Source organism: Tyto alba, unplaced genomic scaffold, assembly GCF_018691265.1.
Source record: "Tyto alba isolate M040663 unplaced genomic scaffold, T.alba_DEE_v4.0 Super-Scaffold_48, whole genome shotgun sequence".
Lineage (NCBI taxonomy): Eukaryota > Metazoa > Chordata > Aves > Strigiformes > Tytonidae > Tyto > Tyto alba.
In genome coordinates this window covers 5,143,959-5,159,576 of record NW_024881324.1, presented here as the reverse complement: position 1 = coordinate 5,159,576, position 15,618 = coordinate 5,143,959, and the positions used below count along the sequence as shown (strand labels likewise).

General features: G+C 44.1%; 1 protein-coding gene across 1 annotated transcript; it reads left to right on the top strand.

The window, feature by feature from the left end:
- Positions 1 to 250: 250 nt before the first annotated feature.
- On the top strand, positions 251 to 3,327 carry LRRC14B (leucine rich repeat containing 14B). The gene is made up of 2 exons (XM_009967502.3): positions 251 to 1,155; positions 2,682 to 3,327. Exons 1-2 carry the CDS (start codon positions 251 to 253, stop codon positions 3,325 to 3,327), a joined length of 1,551 nt encoding a protein of 516 aa, XP_009965804.3.
- The last annotated feature ends 12,291 nt before the right edge of the window (positions 3,328 to 15,618 follow it).

The window sequence follows — 15,618 nt, the reverse complement described above, 5'->3', positions numbered from 1 at the left end:
GTTATAAATATGAGCATTTAAATTAATAAATGGTCTCTGACTAAAGATCTCACAGTTAGTTAATGCAGAATCACAGTATAGCTCCAAAATAGAAAGCAGATCAGCATGTGACAGTTCATTCTGCCTTCCAGCAATCCTTCCTTTAGCAGCAAACAGCAGCTGCAGATAAAAATAGAAAGTGATAAGCAACTAGGATCATTACTGAAACACAGAAGTCACTATCCATGACAGGAAGGAGTCCAGAGCAACAATGAAGTCTCTCCGATTCATTAGTGCCGAAGCATTCGTGTCAAGTGCAGAGTTTACCAAAAAGAGTCTCAGCAGTGTTGCCCATAATCTTTTTCCTCTTCTTTTTAAAGCCAGCTATTTACTGGAGCAAGCAGAAGCGATTCATGACTTGGTAGAGAACTGGCCACTTGCTGACTTGAACATGGGAAAGCTTTTGGGAACTACTGTGGACTACCAGGAAGACCTGAGCCACAGAACGTGCTTGGTGTGCTTGGAAAGCTGTCTGACAGGGCTGAGAGACTATGTGCTGAATCATCCTTCTCCCTACGTGAAAAGGTTGAAAGTGGTTGACCTGACTGGTATAAAAGATGTTGAAGTTCAGTTTTGTGAGTGTAAGAAGACAATGGGCAGGTGGGCCAGAACACAGATGCTCTCTAAGCTTTGTTTAGAACTGCTGGTTTACCTGCAACAAACACAGTGCAATCCAGGTACTTTTGAAATCAGTATTGATGTGCTAATTGACTTGTTTGTTACAGAGAGGAACTATGAGCTGGTAGTGCAGGCTCTGCTGAAGAAATGCTATTGTCCACTGAAGATATGTTGTGTGGCGTTCAGATCTGACAACCTTGCTTTGCAGAAATTCTTCTATATCATAAAACTCACTGATCCTTCTTTGTTGCGCAAACTGGAAATAGTTCACAATGTTCGCTTGGAAATGGAACACTTGGACATACTCTTCAACAGTATCCACTTCCCTCTACTGATGTCCTTGACGTTGCCAGCACGAACATTTAATGTGCGGAGGTTCACAGATAGAGATGAACAGATGCTTACTAACATTGGAGAAAAGATGGGTGAAATGACACAGTTGACCGAGCTGAGTGTGTCTTTCTCTATACTCACGGGAAGAATACAGAAACTGCTCAGGTAATTTCGTCATCCTGCTTTCAGTCAAACTGTAAAGAACAGTCCTTTGTGCCAGCAAGCTGAGAATCTCTGAGAATGAGGGAAGTGAATATATCTCATGGCGTGTGTGGGAAGAGGCATCAGGAAGCTTGGAAAGAGTATTGTTGAGGAGAATTGGAAGCCAATGTGTATGTAGTACACTTAGAAGAACTGACTGTTCTTATTAGTCTTCCAGAGCCCATCTGATGCGTGTGATGAGAATATACTTTTGGCTATTACATAAGAGAGGGTTACACCCAGACGTTTTTGATTTGCCACATTCTTGAGCTTATATCTCAATCAGCTTGGGCTGGCCTTTGGTGCAAGACCTGAGTCATATTCAAAGAATTTTTCAAGGTCTCTAGTGAATTTTTGTCCTCTAAAATCCAGGCAGTAATTATACTAAGATTCCACAGATACTGTATTTTCAGGTGGGCAGAGGAATAGTACACCTTGATTTGAGTCTTTGATTTCAGTTGTTTGTTGTGTATGTCAATCTCAAGGCAAGAGAGATCTGATGCCTTACTGTACTGCAAATTAAGGTAATATATGAATATTCATGATGAATTCCTGGGGAAACCTCACAATTTTCAAAAAGATAACAAGCTGCCAGTGAACAGTGCTCATATTTGAACAGAAAATAAGTTATCTGTATGCTTTTCAGATCATCTTAAAAAAAAAAAAAAAGGCAAACAAAACTTTCATCGAGACAAATCACCTTTGTCTAAAATTCCTCCTGCATGAAGAAGACATTTCATTTAAAATTTGTGAATGGCATGCTACCTACATTGATACAAATAAATTACAAGTTTCTAACCCTGATCTGGCTGAGGTCTGTGGCAGAAGTCTCATTAAGATTTAGCATGTATGAAATGGATGTCTTGATTTTTATGTCAGAACTATTTTATATTCAACTATATTATTTGCACATAATGTCAGGTACATTTCTTCCAACCTTCTTCATCAGAAGATCTCTTTGCAATGCCAGAACAATACAACATGTAAACTTCTTGGGCATTTAAAACCATAGTAGAAACAAAACTATAAACAAAAGCAGATGTCTTGTTAGAATACTGATTGGCTTTCAACTTGGAATTAATCCTTCCTTAATGGAAATGATCTGAATCTCTGAATTATAATAGCTTTCTACAAGAAACAACCGCCAATGCTTTTATGGTGGTAATGATCTGCTATTAATTCAACAAGTAAAGACACCTAACAACATATAACTGGTTACAAAATAGACACATAGAATGTTACCAATTTAATCACCATTAAAACAAGATAGTTGCAGTCATACAAAGTAGGAACTAATTCATCGAACTGATTTCAGGTGGAAAATATACTTGTCATTGTTGGCACATGCTTCTGTTTCTCAAAAGAAGTTATAAAAAGTAATAAATGTGGCAGATGGCTGCATTCATAATGTGGATAGTTGTGCAAAAATTTGTAAATGTAGTTTTTCATCATTTTATTCTATAAAACCTTTTTTCTCTTTAATTCTGCAGCCCACTAAAAACTCCACTGAAGATGCTGGACGTTTCTAACTGCTCACTGAACCATGCTGATATGGCTTATTTAGCCAATAGCTTCCATGCTAATTACTTAGAAGCCCTGGACCTGAGTGGTCACAATATCCCTGACCTCTATCCATCAACATTCTTTAAGCTTCTCAGCCATTCTTCTCCAGTGCTCAGGAGTCTTACCTTGGAGGACTGTAACATCCAAGACTCTAATGTCAACATGTTGATTTTAGGTTTAAGCCCTTGTAAGAAACTACAGGAGTTTAAGTTTCTTGGAAACCCATTGTCATCCCAAGCACTTAAGCACCTTTTCACATTTCTCTGTGAGTTGCCAGTGTTGAAAAATGTGGAGTTCCCAGTTCCAAGAGACTGCTACCCTGTTGATATCACCTACCCAATTGATGATGCTAGTCTCTGCAGATTTGATCACCAAAAATATGAAAATGTAGCAGAGGAGCTTAACCTCATTTTACTCCAAGCAAACAGGGAGGATGTAAAGGCTTCAACTCCACTCTTTGGCAGTTATGACGCAGCTGTTCAGGAGACGAACAGTGAACTGGGAGCTTACTTGATCCAGTCCTTCAAAGAGACTTTAGAGAAGTTCAATAGTTCTCTTAACAAAATGAGTTAAAGGTGTAACATAGTGGTGATGAGATACTCTGTCAAATGAGAAGTTAATTTAGTCTTTTATAGTCCTGTGCCTTCATTGATCAGTCTTGAATTTTCTTTAATTTCTCAGCTGAATTTACTTCTGTTTGAATAGCTTCTGATCAGCTGAGATATTTTAACTATTCTCTATCTATTGCATACACCTTACACAAGCACCACTTGTTCTCAAAAGAGGGGAGGACCCTTAATAGCTTATTATTTTACACGAAAGTGCTTTGTTTCTCAGTAAAACAATACGTGTCTAAGCTTGGCTACTCTTATGCACTTTCCTCTGGATCTTGCAGTGAGGCTTGTAGCCCTACAAAAAGACAGGAAAGTCCTTTCCCAAGTCCAGTCGGATGTCCCAAAGATTGTGCACCTATCCTCACTGATGGCTCCCTAAAACAATTTTTGATTTGGCCCTTGGCCTTCTGAATTCACCAGTCTGTGTTTTATTCAGTACATTCCCAACAGTGGGGATGTAATAACAGCCTCCGTGTCCCTGTGCCTCTCTTTCTTCTGCAGAGGCAAGAATAATAAACCTCCCTTTGCATGGGGAAATACAGAGTTTGTCTAGTACATTTTGCTGGTGAGGAGTGAAGTTTCATACAGAGGAGGCAGCAAACCAAAGGGCTGGCTGACAGCAGGGGATCCCTCCCACCTCCCTCAGCAATATAGAGCAGACTATGAGGACTCTGCCGGAGCTCTTGCAAAGTGTATTTTACAAAGGCGTACCAGGACAGCGCTGCACAGCCACACTTGTGAGGTCAGCCTGTCACTGCCTCAAGCTGCTACTTTTGTTGAATCAGCTTCTTGGCTGGTAGAACGTACCCTGCTGTTTTCATCTGTTTTAACTGAAGTCTAGGACAGTGGTAATTATGCAGAGAAAAAGATTAGTGTTGAAAACACACATAGAAAAATGAATCCAATGACAATTTCAAAAATGTGGAAAAGGGTCAAGGGCAGGTTACTGAGTAACTGCGTAAAATACTGCGCTCTTCTGCCAGGGCTGTGTATTGTTCTGCTACAGAATTACAGCTGGTACCTGGAAGAATCACATTTCTCTTGACAAGATCCAGTGCAAGAAATGTATTTGATTGACAGAGTAAACAGAATCCTAGACTGCTCCCACACACTGTGGTTGGAACGTAGGTAAAGGGGCCAACAGGGTGTCACAGTGCAGCAACAGGGACACAAAACAAGTCTGGGAAGAGTGTTATAATATGGCAGGAATCCCTGGGTAGTAGGCAAGTGTCATCGTCTACCCAGTTTCTCACATGTAATACTGCAGACAGACCAAAGAGAAAGATATTGGCAAACCTTACCTATTGTCAACCAATTTGAGACCACTGCTGACAGCTTCTGTCAACTCTACCAGAGCCCAAACTGCTCTGATGTAGAAGTAGAGACTTGGTTATCTTCTAGGTGATCCAAAATAAATCATAATAATAATAATAATAAAAAAAGATGCTTAGGCTAATGCCCAGCACTCTGCCATTAAATACGCTTCAGCAGTTCATTAAAACTTGATTAAACAGCACTGAAAGTGAATGTTGTAGCAGAAGTTGAGGTATCATCGTAGTATTAAAGATCATTATTAAGATAACAAAAGCAGCTTACTTGAAATAACACTGGATCTTATCATCTAAAGATAAGGCAGATTCATTTAGGCAGTGCTGGTTTGTGAAGCTTTCTGTTTATCCACAGTAAAAATATACAAGCAGCTATGAACCTAATTAACCAAAAAAAAAAAAAAATTAATGGACTGAGAAATAAATAGACTCCACAGCATGCATTTAAATGATTTCTTTGATGTCTTTTTATGTTCTTCCCTCTAATATGTTTTATTGATTAAACATATGATGATAAAGTTGAAAATAAATGGATGTGACCTGTTTATATTTAGAGTGCTAAAAAAAAAAAAAAAAAAAAAAGAAGTAATTTAAGTTTCCAAGCCAAGCAGCCGTGATTTTAAACATGCCAGAATTAAGTTCCATAAGGTCTTAATTATATTTGGACAGAGTTCCACATGCTCCCTTTTCCTTGCCTCTACTCCTTACCTTTCCTTCCCCCTGACCTTGACATTCTTTCAATCCTAGACTTGACCCATGACTTCTCAGCCAGGTGTGAGTGGTTTGAATTTTGTTAGGCCAAAGATCTACTCCTTTGGGATGAGTAATGACACTTGCTGATGCTAGGAGAGGACATCCTGCATACAGTAGCTGCAAACCTATGTGTAGTGATTCTTCCATGTTGGCAGAGGGGTCAGCTAACATGTTGTACCTGGAGGTGAAGGTTGGCCGTTTTGGAAGCATGTTGTGCTACAACAGCCAGTCCCTGACAGTTTCACTACATACAAAATATCTTGTTCATAGATCAGTATCATGGTTTGAGCCTGGTCAGCAGCCGATCACTATGCAGCCACTCTCTCTTGCTTCTATTCTGGCAATAAGAAGGGACAGAGAGCCAGGCTTGGGGTTCGAGATAGGACTGGGAGGGGGAAAAATCACCCGTTATGGTCACAAGCAAAAGGCAGACTCATTAGGAGAAGAAAAAAAAAAAGAACATACATTTATTACAGACACTAACAACACGTAACAGAGTAGGACAGTGAGAAGCATTGCCACATCTTGAGAACACCTTCCCCCCACCCCTCCCTTCTTCCCGGGCTCAGCTCTGCTCCCGATATCTCTACCTCCTCCCCCAGTGGCGCAGGGGCAGGGAATGGGGGCTGCAGTCAGTGCTGCCACTTCTTCCATCTTCAGTGGGGGGAGCTTCTGGAACTTCTTCCCCTGCTCCAGTGTGGTCCCCCTCTCACAGGAGACAGTCCTTCACAAAGTTTCTCAGACATGAGTCCCTCCCATGGGCCGCAGCGTTCCCCACACTGCTCTGTCGTGGGTCACCAACTTTCTCCAACTGGATTCCCTCCCACGGCTGCAGCCCTTCCCGAGCTGCTCCGGCGTGGGACACCCCCACATGCTGCAATCCTCCCAGCACTGAATTACAGCAGTGGGGCTACCTTTTCCCACAAGACCCCGGCCTTCTTTGGGCACAGCACCTTGCTCAACCAACCGGAAGCCAGAGGCCATAAATCAGTGACTGCACCACTGTAGGTCTCCATGGGTGGCAGGGGGGGGCCGCCCTGCTGTCTCACCACAGGATCCAGGGGGGTCTCTGCTCTGGCACACCTCCCCCCTCCTTTCTTCCTCCGTTCCTCCACTGACCTTGCTGTTCACGCAGCTGCAGCAACTCCTCCTCACCAGTCCCACTGCTCGTCACCACGTCCCTTCTTAAATACGTTATCGCAGAGGCGCAGCTGATGGGCTCAGTTTTGGTGCAGAGGTGGAGCTGACTTGGAGCTGGGGGAGCTTCGAGAAGCTTCTCACAGGGGGCCGCCCCTATAGCCCCCTCCCCTGCCACCAAAAAACTCCACCACTCACTCAACCCAGGACAATCAGATGTTATGTCCGAATATTTAGATGCCTTATGAAGACTGCTGCCTATGCAGCTATCTCCCTGCTTTCTCCTTGTCTAAAGGCAGTCCTGGTCCACCCCTTTATTTTATCCTTCTGCTTCCTACAAACTCCTGCCTGTCTTCCTTTTTCAGTATATATGCTGTCAATTTATGACTCTCTAGGCCAGGAGGAGTATGTAGAGACCGTAATTTTAGTTTTAGTGCTCACTGAGGATCAGTACAATGTCTATTTCAAATATTCCCTTTGAGCCTGAAATATGGAGTGCATTGCATTGCAGCAGTGGTGCGCATGCATCACTTCATGCAAAATAGCTGTGAATGACTGACAAACAGTTAGAGCAGAGAGATCCATGTGCAGGAAGGATTTGGATCCCGTTCCTGAGAAGCCAAATGCCCTGCAGAAGCATGCAGACATTTTCAAAGTTTTGTGATCTTCTAAAATGCATTTTAATAGTATTGAAGCAATGGTTTTATTGTTTACAGTTGCATATTAGAATTTTATTGCATGAAATGTAGTATTAACTAAAATGCATAATGGCTATATCAGTACTTTAAACAGTATTAAATTCAAAAGTTTGAACTGCACTGCCATGACAATGGTATTTTACTGACACAAATCTATATTTACCTCGGAACTTGTTAGGAGAAAATGACATATTTTGGGCAAGGAGGGATTTGTACGCTTTTGGAATGCATGCAGGTATTTTTTTCTCTTTTATAATCACACAATTTCCAACTTTAGAGCCAACTTGTTCTAAGTTCTGAAGAACTTCAGAGCAGCTGCGTGCAATTACCTTTGCTGTGGTGACAGGTGCTCCTTTGTGGAAATCCAGTCCTTCCCTCTCAGATAGTCTACCTTTGTCTCTTGAGTTTATTTCTTAATTATGTTTGTTACTGTTGGTTTTAAATATGGGCTAAACTGTAGCATTTTGGTGTTGCCCTAGTCTACTAGTTTTCGCTGGGGTAGTTAATTTTCTTCACAGTAGCTGGTATGGGGCTGTTTTGAATTTCTGCTGGAAACAGTGTTGATAACACGGATGTTTTAGTTTCTGCTGAGCAGGGCTCACACAGAGCCAAGGCCTTTCCTGCCCCTCACCCCACCCCACCAGCGAGTGGCTGGGGGGGCACAAGGAGCTGGGAGGGGGCACAGCCAGGACAGCTGACCCCAACCGACCCCAGGGGTATCCCAGTCCATATGGCATCATGCTCAGCATATAGAGCTGGGGGGAGAAGGAGGAAGGGGGGGGCATTCAGAGTGATGGCTTTTATCTGCCTAAGTGACCGTTATGTGTGATGGAGCCCGGCTGTCCTGGAGATGGCTGAGCACCTGCCTGCCCATGGGAAGTGGGGAACAAATTCCTTGTTTTGCTTTGTTTGTGTGAGTGGCTTTTGCTTTACCTATTAATCTGTTTTTATCTCAACCCACAAGTTTTCTCACTTTTACCCTTCTGATTATCTCCCCCATACCACCAGGGTGGAGTGAGTGAGGGAGTGGCTGGATGGGGCTGAGTTGTCAGATGGTGTTAAACCATGACAGTCATTTTTGGTGCCCAACATGTGGCTTGAAGGGTTCATGATAATGAGAGATTGGATTGGAATGTGCCAGATTGAATTTATAGCTGTTATTGCTGTTTAGCTATTAATTGGCAGGCTCCTGGGCTTGCCATGGGACTTGCTTGCCTCATTGTATATTAGAGTCTGGTGCTCATTAGTGGCTGCTTTTTGCTGTCACTGCTTGCTGTGGTGCTCTGCTGCTGATCATCTGACTCTGCTGTGCCTGGGAACATTCTGATAACAACTGCAATGGCGATGTGCCTGGGCTGGCAGGTGGCCAAGGCATCGCTGCTGGTTCTGTGCTGCTGCACTGGACAGGCTGGAAACTCGAGACAAAGGGACTGTGACTTGTGGATGAGTCCGCACAGGAGCAGGACACCCTGAAGTATCTGTGGATAAGCCCATGCCAGAGCAGATCCATCTCAAAGTATCTGTGGCCATGGATATGTCTGCGCAGCAGCTGGTATGCCTCTGAAGGGATTGTGGCCCAAGAGTAAGTCCATGCTGCAGCAGGTACACCTTGAAGCATCTGTGGCTGTGCAAGAGGTCATGCTGGAGCATCTCAAAGTGCGTGGCCATGGATAAGCCCACAACAGAACAGGTACACCCCTGGAGGGACTGAAGCCATGGGTGAGGCCATGTTGGAGCAGATTCACTTCTGAAGGGACTGTGGCTGTGGGCAAGGCCACGCTAGAGCATCTCTGAAGACATCGTGGCCCATGGAGAAAGCCATCCTGGATGTAGTTGTCTGAGCCTACTCAGCAGCTAAATGCCACACAGCCGCTCCCCCACCTTCCCCCCACTGGGGAATGGGGAGGGAATCAGAGGGGCAAAGGGAGACTCGCGGGTTGAGATAAAAACAGTTTAATAACAGTGACAGAACAATACGCTGACAGCAGTATCAATGGGTGATGTACCATACAGCTGCTCACCACCCACTGACACCCGCCTGCTCCCAGCCAGCAATCCCCAACACCAAGGCCCCACAGCCACACTCCCAGAAGTGGCAGCCCCTCCCAGCCCACTCCTGCCTTTATATGGTGATCACAGTGTCACGTGACATGGACTATCGGCCAATCGGGGCCCAGCCCTCCAGCTGTGCTCCCCCCGCCCCCGCACACAGGTGAGGGCACTGGGCCCTGGGGAGCCCCTGGGGTCTCAGGGGGCTGCAGCTCCTCCCGCTGCCAGACCCACGGGAGCTCTAGGCCAGCCCCAACCAGGACACAGGAACAGGCACACCTCGAAGTGGCTGTGGATAAGTCAGTGCCACAGCAGGTATAGCCCTGGAGAGACTGTGGATCATGGAGAAGGCTCCACTTAGAGCAGGTACAACCCTAACAGACTGTAATCTGTGGATAAATCCAAGCCAGAGCTGGGGAAAGGAGAGGAGCTCATTGCAATCTTAAACGTAATGGTCTGCTCCAAAGGGATCGGGGTAGAGATTGTAGTGGATATACCTTTAAATTGTTATAACCTGGGATTTGGGCTGCACATTACAGAAATTTCTATAGCAGGAACCACCCAAACCACTGGAGGACAACCCGTACAAGAAGCAGTTCAACTGCAGCAGCGACCTGACGTGAGCTGGCCTTGGTGCCCAGTAACTCAACACAACACACCACCTCTCCTGTCCTGAGTGACCACCATAAGAGGTGGAGCCCAAAGTCATGGGCTAAATGAACTCAGTGGACATTTTGTAAACATTTGTGGACATTTTATGGACTTAGTTACCTGCTGGGGTTAAACCACGACACCTGGCTTATTCCAACAAGGATGTGTGCCATCTCTCAGAAGGATTCCTGCATCTTTTCTGCCCCAGCACTGCCGATTATGCTTTGGGCTTGCTCTTTCTTCCTTTTTCTTTGTATGGGAATTGGCATTCTGCTATTAGAGAAGAAGGACTAATGCTACAACTACCTAAGCATATAAAGGTACTGTGCATCCAAATATTGATTTAATCCTGCCTTGTGTTCCCTGTCTTTCTGATTTATAACAGGCTGGAGCGATACAGCTGACAGTGCTAACTACAACTATTTAAAATCATGGACCAGAACTCAAAATACTATGAGATTTAAAAGTAAATCTAACTTCATTTTATGTTTTATTTCCATTCTGTTACTTACAGTTTGTTAGGAATTTGAATATGCCAATCTGGGGATAGCAGAACATTACATACCAAGTTCTCCAGCTATACTTTCGGAATGGTCATGAGTCAGTCCCCCATAAACGTTTTCCCTTTCATTGTAATACACCTTTGATTTAACATTTTTAATTTTGAATGCAAAATTAGTGCAAATTTGGAACCCGCTGACACGGACATGATGACGTCCACTCAGAGACCTTGGTCTGTCTAATTCTTAATTTAAGCAAAACTAGTAATTAGTTCCCCTGCCAAATTGGGTTGGTTATCCAAATTCCCAGTTGACTGAGACAAGATTATACATCCATAAAGTAAGTATAGAGACTTCTCCTGCACCATCTTTCCCAAGTAAAGAAGCAAAGCAGAACTAATAAAACCAGACCAACAAAATACACCTGCAAAATACAATGGTCAGAAGGATGGGATTGGAGGGAATGCCAAGCAGTGTCACCTGTGGTTGTGATTGGAAGTGCCCATCCAAGAGGCTCGAGACACTCCCTTCAAGGTGCTCATGCAGCTGAAACTTCAAGTTCTCTCAACTGGAACAGCTCTACCCAAAATACACTGAAGCATCTGCAAATCTGCAGAATGTGCTCATTATGTGTGAAATTGCTAATAAATTTCAGTTGGACCAGTCAAAGGAACATTACCTGAATTTTGTGGGGAAAGAACCCCACCTTCTTCATTTCTCATAGTGGAGACTGCGTGGAGAAAAAAGCGATCTCTAGCTCCTGTGTGGCATCTCTCCTGTCCTGCCTGCAATGTTATCCACCAGCCAAGGGTTATCCCAAGTACAAATTGGCCTAGGTTCCACTGTAAGAAATCAAACATGGTCTATTGCGACCTCTTGTTCATACATGGACAAAAGCAACAAAGATTATTTCAATGCACATATGCAAACAACCAAGCAGCTATGGTCTAGGCACTATAGTAGAGGCTTGGGGCTATCTTTTGCATCTTAACTGGTATGTTTGTTTGAATCCAGCTAGTGGGATACAGTACACTGTGCGAACACACTCCAATCAGCTGCTTGACATTGGAACATCTTTAATTCAGGACATGAAGACTCACCTAGAAGGAATAATTGAATAATTTTTACCTTTTTTTTTCCTCTTATTCTGAAAGAGCAGCATCTTGACCTGAAATTCCTGAGCTTTCCCCTCCTTTTCCCTGAAATACCTCTGTTCGACATCTCACCTTCGAGTCACTGGTCATCCCAGCACCACAGCAAGCTGTCAGAAGATCCCCCACCAAGCAGGTCAGTGTATGCTAGTCTGGACCACCAGTCCCAATGCCAGGACTGACCAGACAATCTGGGCAAGGCACTGTGGCTATCCTACCTGGGCCACCAAAATGTTATCCCAAAAGAAGGGTTCTTTCACCCACTATGCAAAAGCCAATACACACAGGATCAAGATGTTTTTATGCCATGCCATGCCATTTTATGCTAAATCTGCGTATAAATGGGTGCCAGGTGGTAATTCCACCAAGCTAACACATCACACAAAGGAACTACAACCTATTTATTTTGCTACATGATCAGTAAACAAATATTCTGTAAATTCTGGCACTATCTATTCCAAGCTATGTGACTTTATGGGAAATCAAATTCAGCCTTGTGTTACTTAGCTTTAAGATTACTTAGAAGAGATGAGAGAGAGAGAAAGAAAAGAGAGAGAGAGAGTGTCCTGGATCCAGCATTGGACCTGCCAATGGTGGTGTTCAGTGTGGAGAGTCCCCAGAGAAAGTGAGAGTCCCTGTTTATAACCCCAGTTCCTGGACATCTGGAACCTCCTCTTGGTACAATCTCACAAGTGGTTGAGACACCGGTCAGTCAAGAGAAATGACACCAGGGACACTCCTCGTGACTTCCATTTTGTGTCTCTGAAACCATTTCGTGTCTCTGCTCAGGGCAGAGGACGGGGGCTCAGTACAGTGGCTTCAGTCACTTGGGGCTTGTCCCTTGCATAAAACCTTGCATCACATTCCAAGCTAAGTTTGGAGAATGTTTTCCCTGTCCTCCAATGGAAAGGATGAGGACGGGGGAGAAGGCTCTTCAGAGCATCTTTCCCAATAACACGCAAAAATTACAAATAACAATAAACTGATAGTGCAAATAAAAATGGATATAGCCAGGGCTAATATGGTTACCTTGCCATCTTTTTCTGCTTTTCTCGAATACTACAAAGCACAAATACAAAGCGTATATAAGTTAAAAGAGAGTATTAATACATACATAAGGAGACAACTGAGAAGGGGTCTTCCTTTTCCATAGGGTCTAATCCTCCAGCCCAATGACTCTCTGGGTCAGGAACCAGGGCTCTCTATTGTCATTGGTGGTGCTGTGGTTTGAGCCTGGTCAGCAGCCAACCACCCCACAGCTGATCACCCACCTCCCCCCCGACCTGGGAATGGGGGAAGGAATCGGAGGGGTAAAGGGAGACTCACAGGTTAAGATAGAAACAGCTTTATAATGGTAATAAAAACGAGAACAATGACAGCAAATCTTTCAAGAACGACTGTGAGCTGAAAAAGCTACAGAAACGTTTCCAGATTAAAGTTTATATGCCTGGTTTGCCCACACAATTATTCCAGACAGAGATGTCAGCTCACAACTGGACAGTTTTGTGAAAACTTCTGGTCACATACGACACCCCGGATTTCTCTTCACCTGATTTCCAAATGAGAGCCAGCTTTCACTCTACTGACAAAGGGCGTTGGCAGAACCCACTTTTGCTTGGTCTGAGGACATCAATCTAACTGTAGTTTGTCTAAAAGAACAACAGCGGCCCTTCTGTGCTCGACTTAGCCACGCTAAGACTCAACTGTCACTCAAAAAATACAAGTCCCATCCCAATTCTGGCCAAGCGCTCCGACACCTGCTTTGGCTAGAAGTGATTATGTAGTCAAACAGTGAGTCAGCCGGCTCACTGATCTCTCTGGGAAAAACAGAAAAAAGTATTGCTGCCAAACAGTTACAAACTCTGCTGCTGCCACGTCACAGCCTTTTGGCTTTCTTCCTCACCGTGGTCCCTCCTGTACCTCTTGCTACCTTCCGTCTTATCCACTTGCCTTAGCTCTTGAGCTACTTTGTGCCTCCTACTATACTTCTTCCACAATCAATTATTCAGGGGAGGTGGAACAAAACAAACAAAAAAACACCAAAAAGACAGCAATCCCCCAAATTCCTTCCTGATGTTGCAGACACTCCTAGGTGTTTGCAGTGGTAGACTGAGACACGGGCACTGATGTACTTGGAGGTTTAGATGCCAAACTAGTAAGTGCCTACAGAGCATATCCCAATAGATTTTTCAGGGCTAAAACAGTGACGTTTCATTTTCACTTAATTCTTTGAAAGGAAAAATAACAAGCAAATCCGTACATCCTACAATCAGGTCAGTTAATCTCCCAAAGGTTCCAGTCTTCAAGGCATTTCAGCACTGAAATTTCTCAACAGAATGGCTGTTCATTAAATACATATATGTATTTTTAACATGCGGTAAAGAAAATCAAAATTTTTCCCAATCTTAGTTTGAGATGTTTGAACTCCAAAGCTCTTATTTTGTGAGGGCATAACTGATACAAGCAGGGGAAAACAGGACATTATCAAAAGCTCCTACAGAGCTCGGGGCACGTGTGGTGGGGTCAGTTGTTAAGGGCATCCGTGAACCTCAGCTGGTGTTCTCCTGTATCCTGCTGCTGAGGGGAAAGGCAATTGGAAAGCAGCCAAGTGCATGCACTGTGGAGATCCCTGAAATGCATTAGAAGGCAGGTGGAGGCTCCCACATTTCATTCAAAGGCATTTGGAGTGACCCTGGCTACACATAAGGTACTGGAAGTACTGGACAAAGCAGGTAAAACACAGAGGCATCATTGCCCAAACGTAATGCTAACTCTAACCCTAAGACACCCATAGTGGCATACCAGTAAGTCCTCCTATGCATCATAACTTTCAGAATGCCTTTTGGTGTGCTTCAGGCATATCTGGGAGCTCTCTCAAGTGCACCAGAAGCATATCAAGGGCTTTCTGTGCTCCTCACTGTTCTTTGAGTGCTTCTGAGGTGAACCATGGTCTTTCGAGTGACATTTTGTGCACACTAGGCTCTGCCAAGTGCCTTCTGGTATGCCTACAGGAGTGTTCATCAGTCTTGCCTTTCACCTAAGAGCCCCTAGAGAGCCTTTAGTGGGTCCCGCGTGCTTCTGAGTGCCTCTCCTTAAACTGGATCTTTACTGTTACTCTTACCCTAAGCCACCCACAGTTGACTACAAATGCCTGCTGCTGGCCCTACACCATGGCCCTCTAAGTGCCTTTTAATGCGTCCCAGGAAAAGTCAAGAGGTGTTTGGAATGCACCATGGGCACCTGATTACATTTCTCTTCTCCCCAGTGGTCTGAGAATTCCTTTTCATGCACTTCTTGATATTATGTGCAAGTCTAGCACCTTCAGATGCCTTCTGGTCAGTCCACCTGGCCTGTATGTGTCTTTCATTGTACCCAAGTGCTCCTGGAGTGTTGTTAGTGTGCCCCCCAAGGGCACTTCTGACTGCCTAAACATAAACCTAATCCTAAACCAAAACCTAAACCTACACCCACACCCAGTGGTCTATGGGTGCCTTCTGGTGTGCAGCATGGCTTTCCAAGTGCCTTTTGCTGGGCCCCAGCCATGTTTGACATCTGAAGTTCACTGGGTCATCTAATTATCTTTGTGTTCCCTCTGTTGCTGTGCAAACTACAGTGATGGATGATGGCTGTCTCAGCTTTTGCTGTTTATAACTTTGTTTTGCTTTGCCTGATAGAGCTGTGATAAAAGCATTGGCCTTGAGACTAGTCAGGTGTTTGGGCCCTGCATCACTGCTGTCCCAGTCTGAGCAACAGAAATGTTGACTGTATTATAAAAGAATACTTTCTATATGTTTAAATAAAACCATTCTTTTTAGAGTAGAACAATCTTCTCATACCCAACAAACACTTCAGGTCTTAAACAACATTTACAGTACTAAACAGTGTCCTAAAAAGGGCAGAATCCTGACAGAAGCAGAAAGTTTCTACTGAGCATCTAAATTGTTCAACAATTTCAAACGAGAAACACTTAAGAGCTTGTTCAG

Coding starts and splice junctions, on each gene's coding strand:
- LRRC14B (XM_009967502.3), top strand. CDS start 251: ATGAAGTCTCTCCGATTCATTAGTGCCGAAGCATTCGTGTCAAGTGCA. Junction 1,156..2,681: donor AGAATACAGAAACTGCTCAG/GTAATTTCGTCA, acceptor TTAATTCTGCAG/CCCACTAAAAACTCCACTGA.